This window comes from Falco rusticolus, chromosome 2, assembly GCF_015220075.1.
Source record: "Falco rusticolus isolate bFalRus1 chromosome 2, bFalRus1.pri, whole genome shotgun sequence".
NCBI lineage: Eukaryota > Metazoa > Chordata > Aves > Falconiformes > Falconidae > Falco > Falco rusticolus.
Window position 1 is genome coordinate 120,829,861 of NC_051188.1, and position 21,172 is coordinate 120,851,032.

Below are 21,172 nucleotides of genomic sequence, written 5' to 3' on the forward strand. Positions count from 1 at the left end.
TTTGTAGAATATTTGTGTTATACAGGTTATGCATGTGACGGTCAAGTAGACGGGACAATTTATAGTACTGAGCTGTTCTATGCTTTTTGTATACACAGGAGTATAACACTCCATAGGTTTATACGTGGCTACGTTTTGAAGCCTGTCTTAATTGCAAGGACTAGAAACCTAGCTCTAAAAACAAATTCAGAAGCATAAATACTAGAGCACAAATCTGAGATAAAAAATAACTGCATTCTTAGTAGTTGCTTGGCTGTTACATACTCTGATGATGTCCACCCATGTGCATATTGAAAATAGAGAGAAAAGTTTGGCATGATTAGCGTCTGTGAAGGCAAGTGATAGCAAGTGTAATGTGAGTATTCTAAGTCATTAAAACAATTGTCCTTTTTTCTAAGTAATGGTACTTTCTAGAAAAGGAATTTTAAAATTTTCTTCTTTTTTCTTTTATAGATACCTTTTGTTGGAGAAGGTGCCAAAACATATTGCTGATCGTACACACATTTTTAGTAGTTTCTTCTATAAGTGCCTGACCAGAACAGAAAAAAACTCTGAGGGAGATCTCAAAGTTTCGTAAGTTCATTTTGGATGGCATTATGACTGGAAATAAGCTATCTATTTATGCCACCTGGAAGTTCCACAGATCATTTTCTAATTTGCACGTAAAATAGTAATCAGTGTTCTCCAAGGGATTAGTGGATAAATGTGGTAACTCAAAATTTAAGCGTACTGTTTTTTCATTGAAATCTACATGTGATTCATACTGAATGTGAGTGAAAATATTATCATCTTTCTCCAACTTGACCTGAGTCTTTACTTAAGACAATTATTTATGTATTTTGATCTTTTAATCATGAACTCAGAGTTTTGCAAGGTATGCATCATTTTAAGAAATTGCACTTCCAAAAATATTTTTAGATTTACCACATATTTCATTTTACATATCGGTAATAAATTATTGTCCAAATTTGTAGTAAGAAAATTTTCTAACACACACACCAAGTTTACATGTTTGTGTTTTAACATTTGAGCACACTGGAATTGGAGTGTTTCACAAAAAGGTATCATTAACAGCTCAAGAGCACTGTATCACTTTGTGTTTCCAGCGAAGGCCCTCTAAAGGGTAGGGCCACGCCCAGCGCACTTTCTGTTCCTTCTCAACACTGATGTTTGAGAGCAGAGCTTGCCCTGCCACTTCACTTACAGTGATGATCTGCTGGCAACTTTCATTCTGTTTTCAGTATTCAGATGATAGAAGGTTTTTTTGTGTTTCTCTTTGAAGTTATCTATTAAATCCTCAGTTTTTTCATTCTATTGGCAAAAGAGGCCACCTGCACAGAGGTGTGCCATCTTGCTTGTGTTACAGTCTCTGCTGGGCAAAAGCTACGTAAAAAAACCTGCAACTTCTGTAATATTCTCAGAGATGTCTCAAAAATTCAAGGAATTGTGCTTGAGAGGGTGTCTTCCATTATTTTACTGTCTTCTGACCCTGATAATTCTGAGATGGAGACATAATTGTCCATGTTAAAAATGCTGTTGTGCCTTGATCTGATTCCTTTTACAAGGCTGGACTGTCAGTAACCTTCTTGAGGAACTGGAATGACACTCAGTTCACCATATTTCAAGGACTGTAGCTGCTCTGGATCAGGAGATAGCTTTGGAAATTCTGGGTTTTTGTTTGGGCTTAGATACTTACCTGGTGATTACAGGTGGTTTGGGTTTTGGTTTTTTGTTTCTGTTGGGCTTTTTTTGATAAATGGACAGTGGAAAATTGGGCTCTATACCGTTGTAAACGAAATCAATCTCAATTGATGTGACAACTTAAAGACGCTTTGCTTTCCTTTCTTCACACTGCTTAGGCAATAGATTGAGAAAGCTTCTTTTGTAGGTGTTTTCCAAGGGTGCAAACATACATTCTTCCCAGTCTTCCAGAGTTACGTAGCAGAAGTTTGCAGCAGGTCTTCACTTAACGTTGGCCCATGCAGAGTCCCACAGCAGCCTGTTTTTCCATTCTGCACTCCTTTTCTCCCCTATGTCCTATGCTGAAGTTATGTTTCTTAATCGCAGATCAGGCTGGAATCAGAATGGTAATAAAGGTGTCTCCTGAGTAGAGTGCACTTTGCTTTCAGATCAAATTGGAACAGTTCTGGGAACTGTTGGCTTCTGTTTCAAGTTATGCAAACTAAGAAAGCTGAAAATCTGAATTTCTGAAATTTTTCTTACTCATTTAGTATCCTGTCCTCATGCTTTATGTCTGTAGGACTGAAAATTAAATGTGCTCCAGCATTTAAAGCTCAGAGCTGGAAGGAATCTGTTTCCGTTCTGGCTTTGCTACTGTTGCAAGACATGTAGCTTTTTCCTTCAGAAGATAAGGTTATTTAGACAGGCCTTCAAATGTGTTGTGAAGTTTAATTCATGGATGTTTATAAATTGATATAGATCTATATTTTTACATTGGCTTGTGTTTAGATGAGATTTTTGCATTTAGTGTAGTAAATAATAATTACTGGACAAATAACTGCAAGAAATCCTTTCAAATGCGTTGATGATTTTTTTTCCAGAAGGGTTTAAGACAGTTCAGAAATGGTTTCTAAGTCACTTAGGCTTAATGGTGTGCTGATTTGTTTTTTCTCTGATGGGGAGATTTCAAGAGTAAATGAAAAACCCATTGAGGGATTTGGAAGATAAAGGAATGTATAGGGATTAGAACTCCTACAATAAAAAAGAACAAACCTGAACTACAATTGTCATTTGGTTTCTGCAGAGTGGCACAGAGAAGACACAGAAGAGTAAGAACATGGACTCGTCATATAAACATCTTCAGTAAAGATTATATCTTTGTGCCTGTGAATGAGGAGTAAGTCTGTTTTTTTTTTTTAGACACCTTTTCTGTTATTTAAAGACTTAAATGTTTGAATGTTGTGGTGATAAAAAGATGTATGGCTGTAAGCTTGGATCACTGGAAATTAACACATTAGATTCTGAAGAAGTAACAGGTGTGGGATGAGTAATTTTGAATTCTCTTCAAAAATTAAACTTTTTATTTGGTTGTCTTTAGTAAACTTTGTGTCTTTTTTTGTTTTTTCTTTTTTGTTTTTTGTTTTACTGAAAATTGCTTTTATGTGTTTTTCAAAATAATTTGTGTGTCATCATGATAATTCCTCTGCACTTAAGTAATATTTCTATAAAGAAATCACAGCAACTTACAGCGTTAATGGATCAGGGGTAGTACTTCCATGGTCTGTGCCTTGGCCGCGTTGGATGACTGACCTGCACATGGAAACTCGAGTAAAACTGAATAGGCATTGGGAGTTACTTATGCAAAACAGCTGCAGAAATTGATGAGGCTAGAGGCATGCTGTACCTTCAGCTATATTCAAAACTGGGATCACCAGCACAGATAATTTTATTTTTCCTGCTGCCTTTTTTTTTTTTTTTTATGGTGTGGGATGGGTGGCGAGACACTGATGAATTGCTGAAGTGGGTTGGTTGGGTTTTTTGAAAGAAATTGATGCTTATTTTTGCTGTTATGCCACCATGCAAAGTAAAATGCAAAGTGAGAGGATTAGTACGAGATGCCATGAAGGAACATGGCAGTGATGGTTGTGTGTCACAGAACAGTTATCCATGAGCTGTCGATGTTATAAAACTTTTCATAGCCTTTATTCAGAATGAAATGTTATACAGTTTTGACGTTTTTTTCCCCCCGCTCTCCCCACTGCTGGGCAGGTCTCATTGGTACATTGCAGTTATCTGTTTTCCTTGGTTAGAAGAAGCTGTGTATGAGGACTGTCCCCATCAGAATTCATTGCATCACCAGCCTCAACAGTCTCTGCTTTTGTCAGAGAGTGAGAACCCTACAACTGGCTCAGTGTTGGCCTTTACTGGTAACTGCAAGGATGAAGAAGAAATGGATGCTAACAGAAGTTTCTTCTCAAAAGGTAGGTAATCTAGAAGAAAATCATGTCAAGCCATATACAGTTCTAATAGTGTTTTAATCCTTGAAGGAGGGATAGGATGTCTTAAAAAGTATCTGTCACATCAAGACGGATGCAATACATTTTTGTATTACCATGCATAGCAAGGACTTGACTTCTTGTTGTCTGCAACTCTGGAAAATACTGGAAGAAACATGTAAAATGAGTGGCTTAGATCCCATCATGAGTGGAAATTTCTTAGATTTTAGTAAGAATTTTACCAGGAAGGCAGGCCCTCAGTAACTGCTATTTGAACATTGAGAAGGGAAGCAAAATTAGTTTGTACTTTGCTGTTGTATTTTGAATATTAATAATGAATTTGAAAATTAAGATGTTTCAGTTAGGAAGTATTTAAGACTTTTTAATTTGTTCTGTTGCACTAGGTGGCAGTGAAATCGCTGCTTCTGCTTCAGTCCTGGATTCAGGTATTTCTAGAGTAAGTGCCTTTTTGTATTGACAGGGGAAATGAGTAATTTTGCATCATCTTTTTTGCAGCAGCTGTCGATGTTTGTGTGGCCTTTACAATGTGCAAGGCACTTTGAATTAGCCTGAAGTCCTCCTTAGCCTGCTTATGTTGCCTATGCTATGCTTTCATATGCTTTTAAAAATTATTTATCAGGTTCTCTGTTTCTGAAAAAGGAGCCTCTTTGGCTTTTAAATCTATGAAGACATTAGAGTTTATAATTGCTGTAATTTTTTTAAGGTTGTTTTTATTTTCTATTCTCTTAGATCTCCCTAAGTAATTCCAAAAGGCAGATTTGTAAAAGGTATGTTTCTGGTTTCATACATTATCATTAAATTATATGAAGAAATTCTGCAGTAATTGTTATTTGTCATAAAGCCACAGCTGTAGGGACTTGTCCATTTCTTTTTCCACACTTGTTCAGATATTGGTGGTCTTGTTAAGCTCTATTCAAAGAAAATATTTGCTTTGGTAGTGTTGATAATGGAAGACTACAGTGATTTGTTTGTTTTTGTTGTGTACAGGCCTTGTATACTCATCTTAGATTCTTTGAAAGCTGGTTCTGTGCAGAAAACAGTTCAGGTTTTGAGAGAGTAAGTAACTACATTTTTTATTTATTAACAAGAGATGCTGCTGGTCTTATTTCTATGTTCAAAATACTTTATTAAGGTGTACATTTCTAATGCTAAAGGAAAATTCATAAAGGCTTACTACAAAGAAAATTGTAATAGCAGTACCAAGGCTTGTGTGAAAAGCCTGTCTTTGCTCTGCAGCCCAGATATAATGCAAAAATTGTGAAGTGGACAGGTTTTTTTGAAATTGAAAAAAAATAATAAAACTTAAAAGTAGAGGGGGGGGGTGGTTTTGGGTTTTTTTGGTTTTTTTCTTTAATCCCCTCCAGTTCAATAATGGAAGGTGTTTTTAAGGGGAGAAAACCATATTCTTTAAAATTTATAGTTTGAAATCTAAATGATTTATTTTCCAGAGGGCTGATAATCATTATTTTGATGGAGCTTATGGAATTACAGCATTAAAGCCACTCCCACCAATCTGCAAAAAACCAGAAACTAGACTGAAGCTGCCTAAAAGCTTGATGTGTCAGTATAGTTTTATTGGAATGGTATTATTTGTTTTGGAAAGTGAGAGTAAAAACACATTCTTTTATGTGAAAAGTGTTTAAGTATTGGAAGAACTTCTTCAGACTTCCAGTACTTTTACACACTCCTGATGACTTTTAACACCTATCAAGATCTTTTTTAGAAGTTGCTAAATTAAATATTTGAAGCTAAATAGAATTGTTTTTTTGTTTTCTGTTGTATTCACTTAACTGAAAAGACCAAAAATACCTAAACCAAATAGTACCTCCGTCTTGTAAAAGTAAATCTTTCAAAATTATGATGTCAGGGTTAGATGAGGATCAGACATTTTTATGAAAACATCTTTTCTCTAGATAGTGCTCTGTGCTTTGAGCTACTCTTGGGGTTGAAATTCCAGAGAGGCTGGTTTCCTGGAGTTCAGAAAGATGTCATGAAAAGTCTGAAAACAAAGAGGTGTTTTATGGAGTTGTGAGATCAGGGAAGTTTGGGAAGCAGGCCTCTTATTCCTTCAATTTGCAGTTACACCCTGAAAGCAGAAGTTTAAGGAAACTGATGCAGGGCTTCTGTAACCTCTAATTTCCTTGAGTTGATTTTTGTGGTGTTTTGGGCAGTGATCAGCTGCACAAAATTATGAAGTGTACAGTCACAGGTTCTTGCAGTTTCTAAGGAATGTGCTTCACTGAAGTTTCTTCGTCTTTGAATTAGTTTATGTTTGCCTTCTTTTCACAGTTGCTATTTTCCCCAAAAGCTATTTTGGGAGTTTGATACGTATTTTTATTCTCAGAACTGCAAGGACTTGGGGCTTTTGGAAATCAAACATAAGGTCTGAGTTAATGTATACATTTTTTTATTCCCTAAAGTCAGACCTCATGTTTGATTTTCACAAGCCCTGAGCCTTTGTAACTGACTAAAATCAGCAGAGAAGTATAGGTAAGTGTTGCCTTTGAAAATCACACCCATCTGCTTTCCATACCCTCTTCCAAATTCGTGGCCAGCCCAGAATGTGAGGTCAGTGAGTTGCTACTGAAACACAAGAACAAGAGAAAAACCTGATAACAAATAAGTCCTAATCAGTAACAAAGTGGTCGCTTAAGGTTTTTAGCAAGTTTTTATGTACTTTATACACTAGTAGGTTTGCAAGGGTTATATTGGTGCAATTGTAACTCTGTAAGGTGAATTCTAAGGTTTCTTTAATGGTTTGCTTAGGTTAAAAAAACACTGCTGGCCTTCTAGGATGAACCCAGGAAAAATCTGTATGGTAACCAGGAAAGATTACTTGAGTTCTTCCTTTAATTAAGGTCTAAAAATGTCCTGTTACCCTAATAGCTTTAGGAAACTCAATGCAAACAACTGTTTTCATATAACTTAATGCATCTTTCTGTTTTGTATATTGCATATTATGTGGTAGAGAATTCTCTGCATGACGGAATATTGGACAGTGGAATTTGTGTTTTCTTGTATGAGTTTCTATGACAGGTTCTGTGAAGGAAATCGTTTAAAGCTATTATAGCTTTTTGGCCAGCTCCAGAACAATATTGAGTAGTATCCCAAAATGCACTGAGCTTGGGAGTTGTTTCTTAAGTATTTAATCTGTTTGCTTTCTTTTGTAGGTACCTTGAAGTGGAATGGGAAGCTAAACGAAAAACGCAGCGAGAATTCAATAAATCAACAATGATGGACCTCTGTCCCAGAGTGCCTAAACAAGATAACAGCAGTGATTGTGGGGTCTATTTGCTGCAATATGTGGAAAGCTTCCTCCAGGTACAAATGGAAACTACCTTTCCCTTTCTCCAAAATTACCTTAAACCCCAAAAAACTCTTTCTGAGGGAAATAGCCAGACACACAATGCTGTGATGCTCAGCCTCAAAAGTTTCAAAGCCATTTGAGGAATAGGAGCTAAACCCCATACGTCAAGTAGTGGCCCAGGGTCTTTGTATCTGCAGCACAGTTTCTCATCTGTGTATGTTGGCAAACATTTCTGACGTTGTAGTTTAATGTTGCTTGACTGTGTAATCTTTGAACGGTTGTGGCAATCAGAAGAGGACTGGAGGAAAGCAAGTGTCACTCCTGTCTTCAAAAAAGTCAGGAAGGAGGACCGGGGAGTGACAGGCTGGTCATCCTCACCCTGATCCTTGGGAATGAGATGAAGCAACTAACCCTGGAAACTGTTTCCAGATATGTGAAGGACAAGAAAGGGATTGAGAGCAGTCAGCACGGATTTACAAAGGCAGGGGGAATCTTGCTTGACCAACCTGATAACCTTCTATGATGAAATGACTGGCGTGGTAGATGAGGGAAGAGCAGTGGATATTGCCTACCTGGGCTTCAGTGATGCCTTTGACGCTGCCTTCCATAAGATCCTCATAGAGAAGCTTGATGGATTATGGGCTGGATGAGTAGACAGTGAGTTGGATTGAAAACTGGCTAACTGGATGGCTCCCGAGAGGGTGTTGATCAATGGCAGGCAATCTAGTTGAAGACCAATAACTAGCAGTGTACCCCAGGAGTGAATACTGGGTCCAGTCCTGTTTAACATCTTTATTAATGATCTGGGTGTTGGGGCAGAGTACACCCTCAGCAAGTTCACAGCTGACACAAAAATGGGAGGGAATGGCTGACAATGCCAGAGGGCTGTGCTGCCGTTTAGAAGAATCCCAGGGTGCTGGAGAATGGGCTGACAGGAACCTCATAAAGTCCAACAAGAAGTGTAGAGTCTTGCACCCAGGGAATAACCACCTTGGGCACCAATATCTGCAGGGGGTCACCCAGCTGGAAGGAAGCTCTGCTGGAAAGGACCTAAGGAATTCTGATGGACACCAAGCTGAACATGTGCCAGCAGTGTGTCCTTGTGGCAAAGAAGGCTAGCAGTATCTTGGTCTACATTAAGAGGAATGTTGCCAGCAGTTTGAGGGAGGTGATCCCCTCTCCTCGGTGCTCTGTCCAGTTTTGCTCTCCCCAGTATGAGAGAGGCCTGTGCTATTGGAGCAAGTCAGGAAAGGGTCACGAAGATGATTAAGGTACTGGAGCTCCTCTTCTATGAGGAAAGGTTGAGAGAGCTTGGACTCTGAGAGAAGGCTTAGGGGGGGATCTTGTCTCTGTGTTCAAATACCTGAAGGGACAGTGCAAAATGGACAGAGTCCTCTCTTTTCAGTGGTGCCCAGTGACAGGACAAGAGGCGAAGGCTGCTAACTGAAACACAGGAGGTTCCCTCTGTACATAAGGAAGTGCTTTTTGTTGTCGTGGTTTGGTTGGGTTTTTTTACTGTGAGGGTGACCAAATGCTGGTACACTTTGCCCAGAGAGGCTGTGGACTGTCCCTCCTTGGAGGTCTTCAAAAGCTGTCTGGACATGGTCCTGACAGCCAGCTCTAGGTGGCCCTGCCTGAGCAGGGAGATTGGAACCGATGACCCCCAGAAGGTCATTTGTGATTCTGTGATGGGTGGGTTGAGTTCTTGTGTAGGTGGAAAATGAAATTCTTTACTAATGCTTTTGAACTGCCCATTCCCTAACTGCGGTGATGTTCTGCTTGCAGAAGCAAGGCCAGGACAAGGTGGTTGTCCTGTAATATATGTTACCATATATTACTTTATTCAAAGGAAGGAGAAGGTGAAATATAAGCATGGCAAAAGAATGAAGAGGGAAAGAGGAAAAAAGACTTTGGCAAATCAGATGTGGTGTTGTGGTCTTATTGCGAAAGCTGCTAGCATCTCTCAGCCATTTCAATTTACGGTCGTCTTTTGTTCTGAATTCTCCCCTTCTCATGTCCTGCTAAAACTGTTTAGCAGTGTCCTTGCTGCTTTGTTGTCTTCTATCAGACCGACCAGCTCGTGACAGAAGAACATGTGCCTGAGGCAGCAAAGCCTCAGCAGGCTTAACTGCTTTATGCGTGATCCTTCCCTAGAGTGTGATTGTACGTGTGTGTTCTCTGACAGAAGTGCATCTGTCCCTTGTTAGATATTGAGAGTGTGTCTAGTTGTATCAGAATACGTGGAATCTGCCTTGAGTATGTGCTTATACTGATGTATCTTTAAGAGAAGTGGTGATAACGTGTTTGCTGTTTACGATTGAATAGTTTGTGTTAAGGGTATGTATGTTTGTGATTACTATGGAGGAACTAGAATTTGACTTTGAAGCCTGTCATTGCTCATTGAAACTTGTTTGTGCCTCCTTGGTCTCAGCAGTAATGGAAGGGTTTTAACTTCTTTTTGAAGGTTGCTTTAGAAAATTCATGCTGTAAATCCTCTGTTTTCTGTTACCAGAATCCCATAGTTAACTTTGAACAGCCACTGCATCTGGAGAAGTGGTTCCCTCGTCAGGTGATCAGAAGCAAAAGAGAAGAAATCAGAGACCTGATCTTGCAACTGCACTTTCAGCAGCATAGTGGCAGCAGCAGCTAATGAATCTAATTAAGCCAGACCTGGCAAAGAACATTGTTGAGTAAAGTAACTCGAACTCTCCTTAACAGCGTTTGGACTCTTTGCTGCCTTGCAAGGAAGAAGGGGGGAGGGGGGGAAAAGAACCACAAGAAGTATTTTGTTCAGTGTGAATTTATTTAAAGAATTTTTTTTTTTTCACTTGAGTTGTGTGGTCACAGAGTGTAATTGCTGGGGGGGGCGAGGGGAGGAGAAGGTTGTAGATAAAAGTGTAAATATGTAAGTTAAAGCTAATATATATGGAATGCCAATTGATTCTTTACTTGGAATATGAAAGCTGCATACAGGTATGTGCCACAAGGATGTAAAAATATTTTTATCTTTTGGAACCTGTTCTTTACAATTCTATGTAATCGTGGGTGATCGTGTAGGAGTCAGGCCTGAAGACAGGATTTTGACCCTACACTGTGTGTCTCTTTATCTTGTAGCTCATACAGATAGAACAAATACTGTGTATTGTTTTAATTTAAGGATCTAATAATGACTCTCTTTAGAGATGTATTTTTTGTTTTGTTTCTGATTATATACAGAAGCATTCTGCATGTGTCAGAATATTCTGCCAAGATTTGAGGCAGCTGAGTTTTGATTTTTTTTTATTTCTACTTTTTCCCTTCCTAGCATTTTAATCATAAAAAATTATTTCCATGAGTGGAAGACATTTGTTTGAGAGTGACTGTTAAAATCTTTTAAAGTCAAGAGTGGATTTTTTTAAAGGGTTGGGGTTTTTTTTTCCCCTTACCAGGTTTTAGAAGAAATTTTGCTCTCCCAGTACGTGCCAGTACAATACATGTAGGCAGTAGACTTTTAATGCTGTTCGCCTCATTTTGGGGAGGTACTCCTGCAAATCTTAGGGCATCACTTTAGAAAGGCAAGCAGGGTCTGGCTCAGAACTTCAAAAGTTTGAAGTGTTTTACTAAAAAAAAAAGGCCATTTTCATTCAAAAAGTTCATTATGTTCTATATAGTATTTCTTTAAGATACGTAATTTCCATAGCGCAAGCAGGATTTATACTTTGCTCAGGAGAATTGAGTAAAGATGCCTGAATATTTGAGTGTTTGAACTCGAGACTTGATTTAGTAATCTAGTACAAGTTTATCATTGTCTTAATGCATACTTACGTAGTCTTCCCTCAAACAGCAATCACGTGAAGCTTTAATAACATTTTGACATACACACTTTTTTCTATGGTTACTGCATGGTAGAAGTTGATTGTTTTAAGAGGATGCTTTCTCCCGTTCCCCACTGTAAGTAAACTTAAGTATCATCTTAAGTGTCATCGCACCCTTCAGAAGGACCATGTGTTGGATAACCACCAAAACCACCTGTCAAACATATCTACAAAACCAGAACTCTCAGCGCTGGGAGTAGGGTAGAGAGTCAAGGTAAAAATCTGAGGGCAATGCATACATGTGAACATTTTTATGGCATTGCAGAATTCTCAGGGCCCCTTCCCTCCACACAGCTTCGAAATCTAGCGTTTGGAAAATCCAGTTATTACTTCAGGTTCTGTACAGTCATCCAAAAAAACCCCCACCCACAGTTGTTTCTCAAACCAGGAAACATTCTTTCTGGAAGAGACACAATTTTAAACCAAAATAATTTGCTGACTGCAGTTACCTTCTGTGTAGCTGTGAAGAGCCTAGTACAATTACTGTATGTTTTTTGTCTTTGTTTACACTTTAATTCCACAGATTGTCACTGTTCCCTCAGCAGCATCTGTCCCCCTCATCCCAGAGTTTTTTTGGCTTTCACACCTAAATCACAACATCAGCATTGCTTACAGGGATAATCTGTGTATTTATTGTAAGACAGATAAAAGATAAAATGCAGAAATATGTGCCCTTTTTAATTGATGAATATTTTCAGTATTCCCTTAAGAAAAATAGTTTGGGCTTTTTCTTGCAGTAATGTAAGTTTTTATCATGAAGTAATTAATTCTTTTTTAGATTGACTGGTTTATAAATATTTAAAAGCAAAAGTCATGTATAAACTTTTATAAATTGGTTTTATAACACTGAAGGATTGCCTTTGTAGATTTGTTAGATATGAGCTGTGAGAATGCCAATACATTTGATATTAAAATTATTTCCAGAAGTTGCTGAATGTGACTGTTGCCATTCTTTTCCCAGCTGCCACAAATATCCAGTGTGGTAAGCCTAAGATGGGCCATTGTACTGCTTTTAAGGTATACACACAGTATGTGTCTCTTAACCCAAATTTCTATCAAAGTGAGGATTTGTTCTCTGGTTCCTATAAAGGCATGCAGCTAGTTCACAGCTTCTGGTGGCAAGCAAGGCTGCTTTTTGACTCAAAAGCCTTAGAGTTTTCTGTAGCTAGGTGAACAGTCTCGACAGCCTGAATGACTAGCCTGGGAAGTGCCTGGGACCACCATCTGCAACCCACCCCATTCCAGCCATTTGCATTTAACAGGTACGTGGTGAGTGCTAGGAAGTGTCTGTGAAAAAAGTTGCACTCCAGGTACCTTCATGCTTTCCTTTTTATTTGCTAGAACTGCCCAAAGTTAACTTTTGGCATGTATATGGCGCCAGACTGACTCAGAGACTTTTCTGCATTATCTCCTGCATCTCCATTCCCTGTATTAATCCCTGTTTAACTGAAATGGTGGGTGGCATGGTACTTCCAAGCAAACCAATCTTTGTAAGGCTCTGTACCCTATGCTGTGTAATTATGGTTTCAAAGCAATGAATTGTACTCAGTGTTAAATATAGCTATCAATTTCTTTAAAAAAACCTGCTACATTCTGGCTGTCTGGGACCAGAAACTGTCCTTCATGAAGAAATAAATCTGAGATGTGTTTAAGGTACTGTTGGCAAGCGTGACACAAGAAGCGAGGTGAATGAGAAGTAACTTCTAGTAAGTAAATCTTCCAGGAAAAAAAAAACAACCAAAACAACCAACTAACCCTAGTTTTCATCAAGAACCGGAGAAGTGAATCATGAAACTGCAGGTGTGCTTTTTAAAAACTATCTGTGCACTGCTGTGTTTTCCCTCTGGAGCTGCAGGCATAGATTCATTGCAGTCCATCTGTGTCCTTTTGTGGGACTTGCCTCCTGGAATTTGACCCTGAAATGAGCTTGCAGCACTCGGTAAGTACTACGCTTAAAAAACAATAAAAACTCAACAACTACAATAGTAACACTTTTATCTTGATTACGACAGGGAAACAGAATATTGCTTCTGGCAACCCCTCAAAAAAAGACTGGTTTCTTGGTGGAAAAGCAGGAATTGTAGAATGAGATTTGTAAGATCTCAGGATTGAAAATGTTTCCATTGATGGTCAAATAAAACCAAGACCAACAGCACTAATTCTGTCCAACCAAATTGAAGTTGGAAACGCTGTTCAAAGATGAAGTCACAGGCACTGGGATCATCTTTGACTGTTGAACAAGGTAAGAGATACTTATCAATGGTTCAGAAAAGGAGGAATGTTGAGGATAGGTTTATACTAATGGACAGAGCAAGATAATGAAGCGTTAGATTAATTTGGTTGACCTCGCTTCCTGATTTTTCTGTTCCAAGTACTTTACAATACTACGTGACGGAGAGGTGACGGTATGACAAGCTATGGTGGGCTGAATTTGCTCCGCTGGAAGGCTGAACAGCCTCAGACATTGCTTGTTCTTGGGAGACGGTTCGCCAGAGAACTCTTCAGGGGCAAAAGCGAAAAGTCAGTGGTGAAATGCTTGGCAACAGCACCCACAGAAACTGAAAAAGTTAAAAGCTTTTGTCTAACCTAATTGTCTCAGCTAAACTGATGGAGAATTTTGTTGGTGAATCCCATCAAATGCTATGAAGTCAGTTGCTATAGGTCCACTCACAGGAGACAATTTATAATCTTGGTGTTAAGCTGTGTGAGCTTGGGGATAAGGAGTGTCTACCATCATGTGGCTCTTCATTAGAGGCATTTTCATTAAAGCATACCTTTATTTTGCATATTTAATTAGATTAGTGTATTTAGCTTTTTGAATAAATTGCATTTGAAAAACAAATTATTTAGAACAGTATGCGTGCCGTAGCAGAATTTTAGTGACCATTACCTTGTAGAGAACTAAGATTCAGCCAATCACATTTGCTATAGGAAAGCACATGTCCTTTTTTTTTTTTTTTTTTTTTTTTTCAGAAATACAAATTGTCAGAAAGCTATCTTTTTAGTTTTAGAGATACGGATGTGACCTTGGCGTGTTACGGCACTAGGATTATACTTTCCTTTTTTCTCTCAGCAAGAATATACTTTTCCTGAGTGCTTTTGAGCAGATACCATTTGGCTACAGGAAATGAAGAGCCATGCATCTTCTGATGCAAGGTATTACTGTAGAGGCTTTAGTCAAATCAAAGGAGGAGTTAATTTTCCAAGGTTATTTGGAAATCTATTTCAAGAGTTGTTTTGCTTGTTTTAAGAAACTTCAAATGCTGGTTGTGCTTTTAGTGACACCTTTTGCTGTCATAAGTGTAGGAGACTTTCAGATGTTGTGTATCTAAGTTTCAGTACTGAAATCACTGTTCAATTTGAAATCGATAGCTTGAGCTAATATTAATAAACATTTAAATATTTAAAGTGTTTTGTCACACAGAAGCTGACATAGCCATACCATAGAAAATTTTGACAGATTCAAAGCGGCTAGGTTTTATACTGTTCATGTTCTGAGTATCTTTGAGAACTTCACTGATGAAAAAAACAGCAATTCCATAAATCTGAAAACTTTTAATTTGCTTTCATACTCTTACTGAAACACGTGTATTCTGAGAGATTTCTCTAAAAGTATTAGTTGTCATGCATTCTTGAGGTAAGTTAGCTTTTGGTTTTGTGTTTATAGTATTTCTAATCTTGATTCAGTTGCATTTTTGCAGGGTAATTATAGCAAAACCATTCATGACATTGAAAGCACCAGTCTGCAGAGGATTAAAAAAAAAAAAGGCAGGTCTGTGGTGTTGAATCTCAGATCATAACAAAGGTACCCAAGCTAGCCTCTAAAGTTGCTCTGTCTACCTAGCAATGCCAAATAGGACTTCGAAACAGTTTATGGGCACCAGTGCAGTGTTGTTCCTGTGCCTCATATCATTGGGACTGTTCAAGTTACAGCTGCGGTGTGGCGTGCTGTGCTCAGTGCTGCTGCCAGTATTGTAGTTAGCTGGGCAGAGCCAGCCTAGGTGAGCAGTGCCGATTTGATAGATCCAAAATGTCTGATTCTAAGAAAACTGTTTGCAGGTGTTAGATGAGCTCAGTAGTTTCACTTGAAGTGTAATTTAGTAGTTCTGTGGGGAAAAACCCAAGGAAAATATCTTGCTTTGAAAATAATCAACTGGAATCTGTTAGATGTTGGAAGACATCTGTTAGATGTAGGAAGAGCCTAAAAGCAAAGGTGGTTTTACTGGAGTCCTGTGAGTGTCCTGTGTGTAATATCAGGAATTATCAGTTATCTTAATTGCTGGGAGTTCAGCAGAGCAGCGAGAAGAGAGGAGACAGAGCTGTATACCTAAGGAGCTCTGTGCAAATGCTCTGCAGGCTATCATCTGGGAAGCTCTGGGAATCCAGCTTTGAAATATTTATGCAAAACCACTACCAAAAATAGTCACTTCAGACAAATCGACACTTTGCTTAGCTTGATCTGAACGCAGTAACCAGCAAGTCCTGAGTAATGCCATCCAGGAGACGGCACTGATGGGGTATTTCTAGTGGTCTGAATGCAGTCTGCCATTGCAGGGTGGCTTCTGTACACGTTTCTGCGATGAGCTGACCCTGGGCAGGAGGGTAGCCGAGAGTGCTGCCCTTCCTGCAGTTCTTCTTATCTGATCATCTCTTCACGTAGCTGTACTTATTTGTTCCTACTGCTCATGTCAGGTAATACCTGAGAGAGATGAAAGAATCGCAGCTGCCCTGGCTTTATCTCTGGGGGAAGCACTGCTTCTGAGATGCGAGGGGCAGTGGTGTAACAGCACAAGATTTTCTCCTTCAGCGCAGACTCAGGCAGCAGGGCTGTACTTGCTCTGTCACCAGAATAAACAGTCCTGCAGGAAGGTTGCTTTGGTGTTATTTGCATATGCCCTGGTGTTTCAGTGTGTTTTTAGATATATATATTTCTACAAGCAGCAGGCAAAATGCACTGAGACCTTCCACCAGAGACTAGCATGCTTCCCCTGATGTTTTGTGGTCAGCGTGATCTTTAAAAAGGGCAGAAATTGAAAGGCCAATGAAAAAACATGGTTAATTAAATGTGAAAGGTGCTGTCCTTGTTTGGATTGTCTGTTAATGGTATGACAAGCTCTGGTAAAGAGCTTAGCTGGCCAGATTAAAATTAAAAAATTGTCTTAGTCCATCTGCTAGCTCCAAGGAGTTTACTTCCGTCTCCTTTTCTTGTTTCTTCACTCAAGCGGAATACTGTCTTTGAAAAGAACACTCCCAGGATGTCTTGGTTGACTTTTACCTGATTTTTTTTTGAAAAATTATTATATGTGACATCAAGGTATTTTCAAGAAGGAAAATGCTCTTGGTTGGTTCAAGGATACGTTAGAGACAACAGCTCTTTTGTTAAAAGGGATTTTCTTTTTTTTTTTTTTTTTTTTAATTGCATACTGGATTTTTGGAAAAAATAATTATGTTTGGCTTCATTTGCAAAGTTTTTCTTTGCCTTCTGTTTTTGGGAATGATTAAAGGCTATCTTCAAATAGTTGCAGGTAATGCAGAAATCTTATTTATATTCCTGTTTTCAAAGTTTACTTATGGTAGTATGTAGAAATAAAGATACTTCTCTGCTTTAATTATAACAAAGGGGGCTAATACAGAGAAATGTTTGGTCAAATCTGTGCCGTGATATCAGTGTAAATATGGAGCATTTGAGTGATTTCCAGGAGGAAAGGACAGTTTTACTGTACACTTGTGGTGTTTGGAGTGTAGAATGTAGCAAGATTTTCCACCTTTGAGAGACACTAAATACTGCTAAGTTTTTTACTTGGTGCTTTTTTCTTTAATAATTTTGTATTAAATCTTAAAAAGTGAGGTTCTGTCTTCTGCTTATGGACACTGAAGATGTGTTAGTTTGGATAAAGGCTGGGCTTTTGCCATGACCTTTTTTGATGTTCTCTTCTCCCTTTGATGTACCATCTGTGGTGGTCTTGTGCACTAGAGCCGACTATTAATGTACCATCAAAATAATCCAGCTCTTCATCTTTCAGGCATTGAAGTCAAAAAGTACTCTTGACTTTGAAGTTGCAGAGTAAGCTCATAATCTGTGGGATGAAAAATGTCATGTACTTATTACTGTTCTTTCTCATAATAAATGATTCATTGTGATTCTTCTTCAAGCATGTTTTCTGGCAAAAAAGTGGGAAGAAGAAGGTGGAATTAATTAATGCTGACTGCTGACTGTAGAGGACAGAGAAATTACTGTCAGACTAAAACCAAATAGACACATTCTCCCCTCAGCTGTAAAGTTCTCTCTGGCGTGATATGGAATAACTAACGTAAGAGGATATTTAAAAAAAAACTTAAAGCTGATGAGCCCCCCCTTTTTTTTTCCCTTTTCTTTCTTTTGGTTTTTTTTTTCCCTGCTCTAGTCCAGTAGAGACCTATCTCATGGTGGTGCAAGGTGTACTTGCTAGCTGTCAGTTCAAGCAGCTTTCTTTTTGCAAGGGATATAAGTGTTTCTTGTGGAAAGAAAGTATGGAATAAGGGGAGTTGTTAATTAATTTGTCACCCTGAAAGCTTCTAAATACATGTTTATTCACAAATATAGACCATTGACTTAATCCAAACTGCAGAAGGGAAGTTAAACCCAAAATATTAGCATTCAAAGGGTTAGACCTTTAGGTTGTGTTACCATTTGATGGGCTGCTGTAAAGTGCTTAAGGTTGTTTATAATACTATAGTCATGCAGACAGGTTCTTGTTAACAGAAAGAAGCAGTTATGTTCTTCAGAGACCAGAGCAATGGCATCGAGATATACATGATTGTATCAGTATCTCATCTGAGAAATTTATGTGTGGTTTTAACTTCACAGCAGCTGGTTACTCAGCTACAGAAGGAGAACAGGCTGAAGGTGTTTCACCAGCCCCTCAGCTCAGTGACTGGCAGCTGGCAAACCCTTCTCTGCCTCCCGAGTTGAAAAAGCTTAATGGCATCATGGAGGCTGAACAGTTCAACAAGCGTTTGCTATTACGAAGGAAGCGGTCCATTTTGTTTCCCAGTGGAGTTAAGATCTGTCCTGATGAATCTGTTGAGCAGGCTATTGCCAACCATCTGAAGTATTTCAAGCTCAGAGGTAAGTGATTGTACATCTCATGAGTAATTGGGTAAAGAACACTTATTTATAAAAAAATAATAGATGAGGCTTTTAAACATAATAAATGCCAGGCCACAGGAAGTACATTATTAGCCAAGAAACTTAGTTTTCTATGATAATCTTCCTTATGAGAGCTGTTCGGAGCTAAAAAAAATAATCTTCTAGTTATAGTCAAATATCATAAAAAAAAAATCTCAGTTTCTGAAACCAAAGTTAGTGTTTAATAATTACTAACCCTATCTCGTAGAACAATTTGGGCGCTAAGAAAAATAAGTGTTACATACAGGTTAGCTAAATGACAAAGCTTGTTTGTATTTAGTGTTCTTCAAGTACTAGTAGAATTCACTGAGGGGTCTTTCCGAAAAGAGTCAAGGCTGAGACATTGATGTCTCAACCCTGTGACTTTTGACTACGGCTGGTTGTGCAAAGCGTAGTGTGTTCTGCCTGGAAAGCCAGTCTCTGCATGTCAGGCTGTAACATAATGGAGATGAAGGCTTTCTTTTCTGATGTGGAAGTTGGTGTGACAGAGTACTCCCTGGAAAGCTGAAATATCCCCAGTAACAGCTTCTTTCATGTGATGAAATACTACAGCAATATGATGTATTTTAAACCCTTCTGGCTGACAACATTGGGATGGGGCGTTGAGGTCGTGTAGCACTAGTATTCGTGTGCATCTGTATTGTAGCATTCAAACAATTTGTATTGTCTTAATGTGATTGCACATAAATGGTGAAATGGGAAAGAGCTACTGTCACTTAAAGGAGAAGGAAAGGTCATCATAGACTCATGTTTAATGAGACTCTTGACTGCTTACAGAAGAAACTCCCACTGGTAACTCGATTTATTCACTTACAGCAGTGAAAAACAATCAAAGCTGGGAGTAAAAACCTGAGCGTCTGCATAAAAGTAAACATAAAGAGCGTATATGGAGAAGAAAGAGGAATTGTGTGGGATCAGAGCCTCATTCAAATATGAATTGTACCTAGCTTGGAAGGGATGTCAACGCTGATGGTCACGCAGACAGTCTGACAGGCTTTGGCAGCTTCCTGTTTATGTCTACCCAGTGACGCTCAACTGTTCCTTGTGTTGCTCAAAATGAATCCACATGATGTGCTTTAAATGCAGCCATCCCTCAGTTATCTGTGATAGGGGGGTACGTAAGGGCAATACCAAGTAAGCAGAAGTGTGAGTGCTAATAGAGAAGGAAAATCTGTAACTTAGGTTGTAAAAGCTTATTTAGAACTTAATGATCCTAGATTGAACCAAAAATCCACCTAGGCCATCTGCTGCCCTACTGGACTTACGGCTTCCACAATCTGCAAGGATTTCTTGAGCAGAGATGCCATGACCACCCTTAGCACTTCTAACTTAAAACTTTGAAAAAGATCTCTGCAAGTAGCAGAGGTGACTTTCTTTTGCAGCAAGCGGAGCAAGCTCAGTTCAAGCATTGTCATCTTAGTTCTGTTAGCAGGATTGCACAGCACCGTGAGATGATGTGATACCTACTTAATCACATCCTGAGTAAATGCTCCTGAGCTGAGAGTGGGTCATGTTGTGTATTGGGGTTGTGTGGCAAGGGTTTGGTAGCGGGGGGCTTCCAAGCTGCTAGAAGCTTCCCCCATGTCTGATGGAGCCCATGCCAGCTGGCGCCAAGACAGACCCAACACTCGCCTTTAAATATTTGAGAAAGGGAAAAACCCTGTGCAACAGCAACTGCAGCCAGGGAGCGGAGTGAGGCCGTGTGAGAGCCCCAGCCCCGCGGGCACCCGGGGGGGGGGGGGGGGGGGACCAGAGCAGCTCCAGGTGCGGAGCAGAGACCCCCCGGCAGCCCATGGGAGCCCCTGGCCAGGCAGGCTGTGCCCCCAGCCCGGGAGGCCCCCAGGGGAGCAGATATCCCCCTCGCAGCCCTCCCTGCCCTTATCTCCATCCCCAGCCTTTTGTTACCTTCTCTCTCCCCATCCCGCTGAGCAGGGTGGTGATGGAGCAGCTTGGGTGGGCACCTGCCGTCCAGCCAGGGTCAACCCACCACACGTTCTTAACTTTCATTCTCAGTAAAGCTGTTCCTTGAGTGTTACTGAATTATATACCTGCTTTTTCTTGAAACCATGTCTTTACTGGCTAGATGAGTCACTACGGTGTTAGAATAGTGAGATGGACTTTTTTGTCTCGGAACTGTTAAAAAAATAGTCCTAGGAAAGAGTATGGTTGCTGATGAACACTCAGAGACCAGCTGTTATCAGTGCCTAGAAAAATAACTGACCCCACAAGGGAATAAATGTGAAGGTACACAGAATCTGCTGATTTTTCAATCTCGGTCTGCGTTTTTAGAATCTTCTTTTTATTTTGTATCTGTTGAAGTAAGGAGTGACTTTACTATCCCATACTTGATCTTTTGATTTCAATACAATCTATTCTTTCCTTAGTTTTACTTTACTATCAGCAAGAAACAGTGGCACTACCATGGAAAGGAAACTTGATTGCTGTTTTAATATAAGAGCTTGTTAGAAAAACAAAGTTTGCATGTGCTGATTATCCAGATTGATTGTTCTATCTATATCTACCATAGAAGGAAACAGGTGGGTATATAATTATCTATCTGTAGCTCCTAGCTTTATTTACTTTTGCTAGCTTGCTAAAGCCGCTGTTAGTCAGTTAGTCAGACAAACATTTCCTGTCATAGGCTTTAAATGCTTACGTCATATAGCTGTAGGCTTAAAAGTGTATAGTTTTGGGTTTTTTTAGACTACATCTGGATATTTTTAGCCTTAAAAACATACAAGATAGATATGATAAATACGTAATAAAACATAAAAAATCAAAGGGCAGCAAAATACAGGAATCTGGGGAGAAAATAATTCTTTTCTAAAACAGCAGTAGCACCCTTCAGCATATGAAAGTCTAAGTA

General features: G+C 39.2%; 2 protein-coding genes across 2 annotated transcripts in view; both read left to right on the forward strand.

Annotated features, from left to right (window-relative positions):
* The window catches only part of SENP7 (SUMO specific peptidase 7), a 44,431-nt gene extending 32,713 nt beyond the window's left edge, over window positions 1-11,718 (forward strand). The window contains 8 exon segments of the mRNA XM_037378328.1: window positions 454-573; window positions 2,765-2,857; window positions 3,730-3,941; window positions 4,361-4,413; window positions 4,707-4,744; window positions 4,965-5,033; window positions 7,148-7,298; window positions 9,797-11,718. Of these exon segments, the coding sequence (XP_037234225.1) occupies window positions 454-573; window positions 2,765-2,857; window positions 3,730-3,941; window positions 4,361-4,413; window positions 4,707-4,744; window positions 4,965-5,033; window positions 7,148-7,298; window positions 9,797-9,934 (874 nt within the window). The 3' untranslated portion in view covers window positions 9,935-11,718.
* A 459-nt stretch (window positions 11,719-12,177) lies between these two features.
* Window positions 12,178-21,172, forward strand: part of IMPG2 (interphotoreceptor matrix proteoglycan 2) — a 62,295-nt gene continuing 53,300 nt past the window's right edge. The window contains exons 1-2 of the mRNA XM_037378326.1: window positions 12,178-13,380; window positions 17,986-18,246. Coding sequence (XP_037234223.1) covers window positions 13,338-13,380; window positions 17,986-18,246 — 304 coding nt within the window. The 5' untranslated portion in view covers window positions 12,178-13,337. The remainder of the gene's footprint in view (window positions 13,381-17,985; window positions 18,247-21,172) is intronic.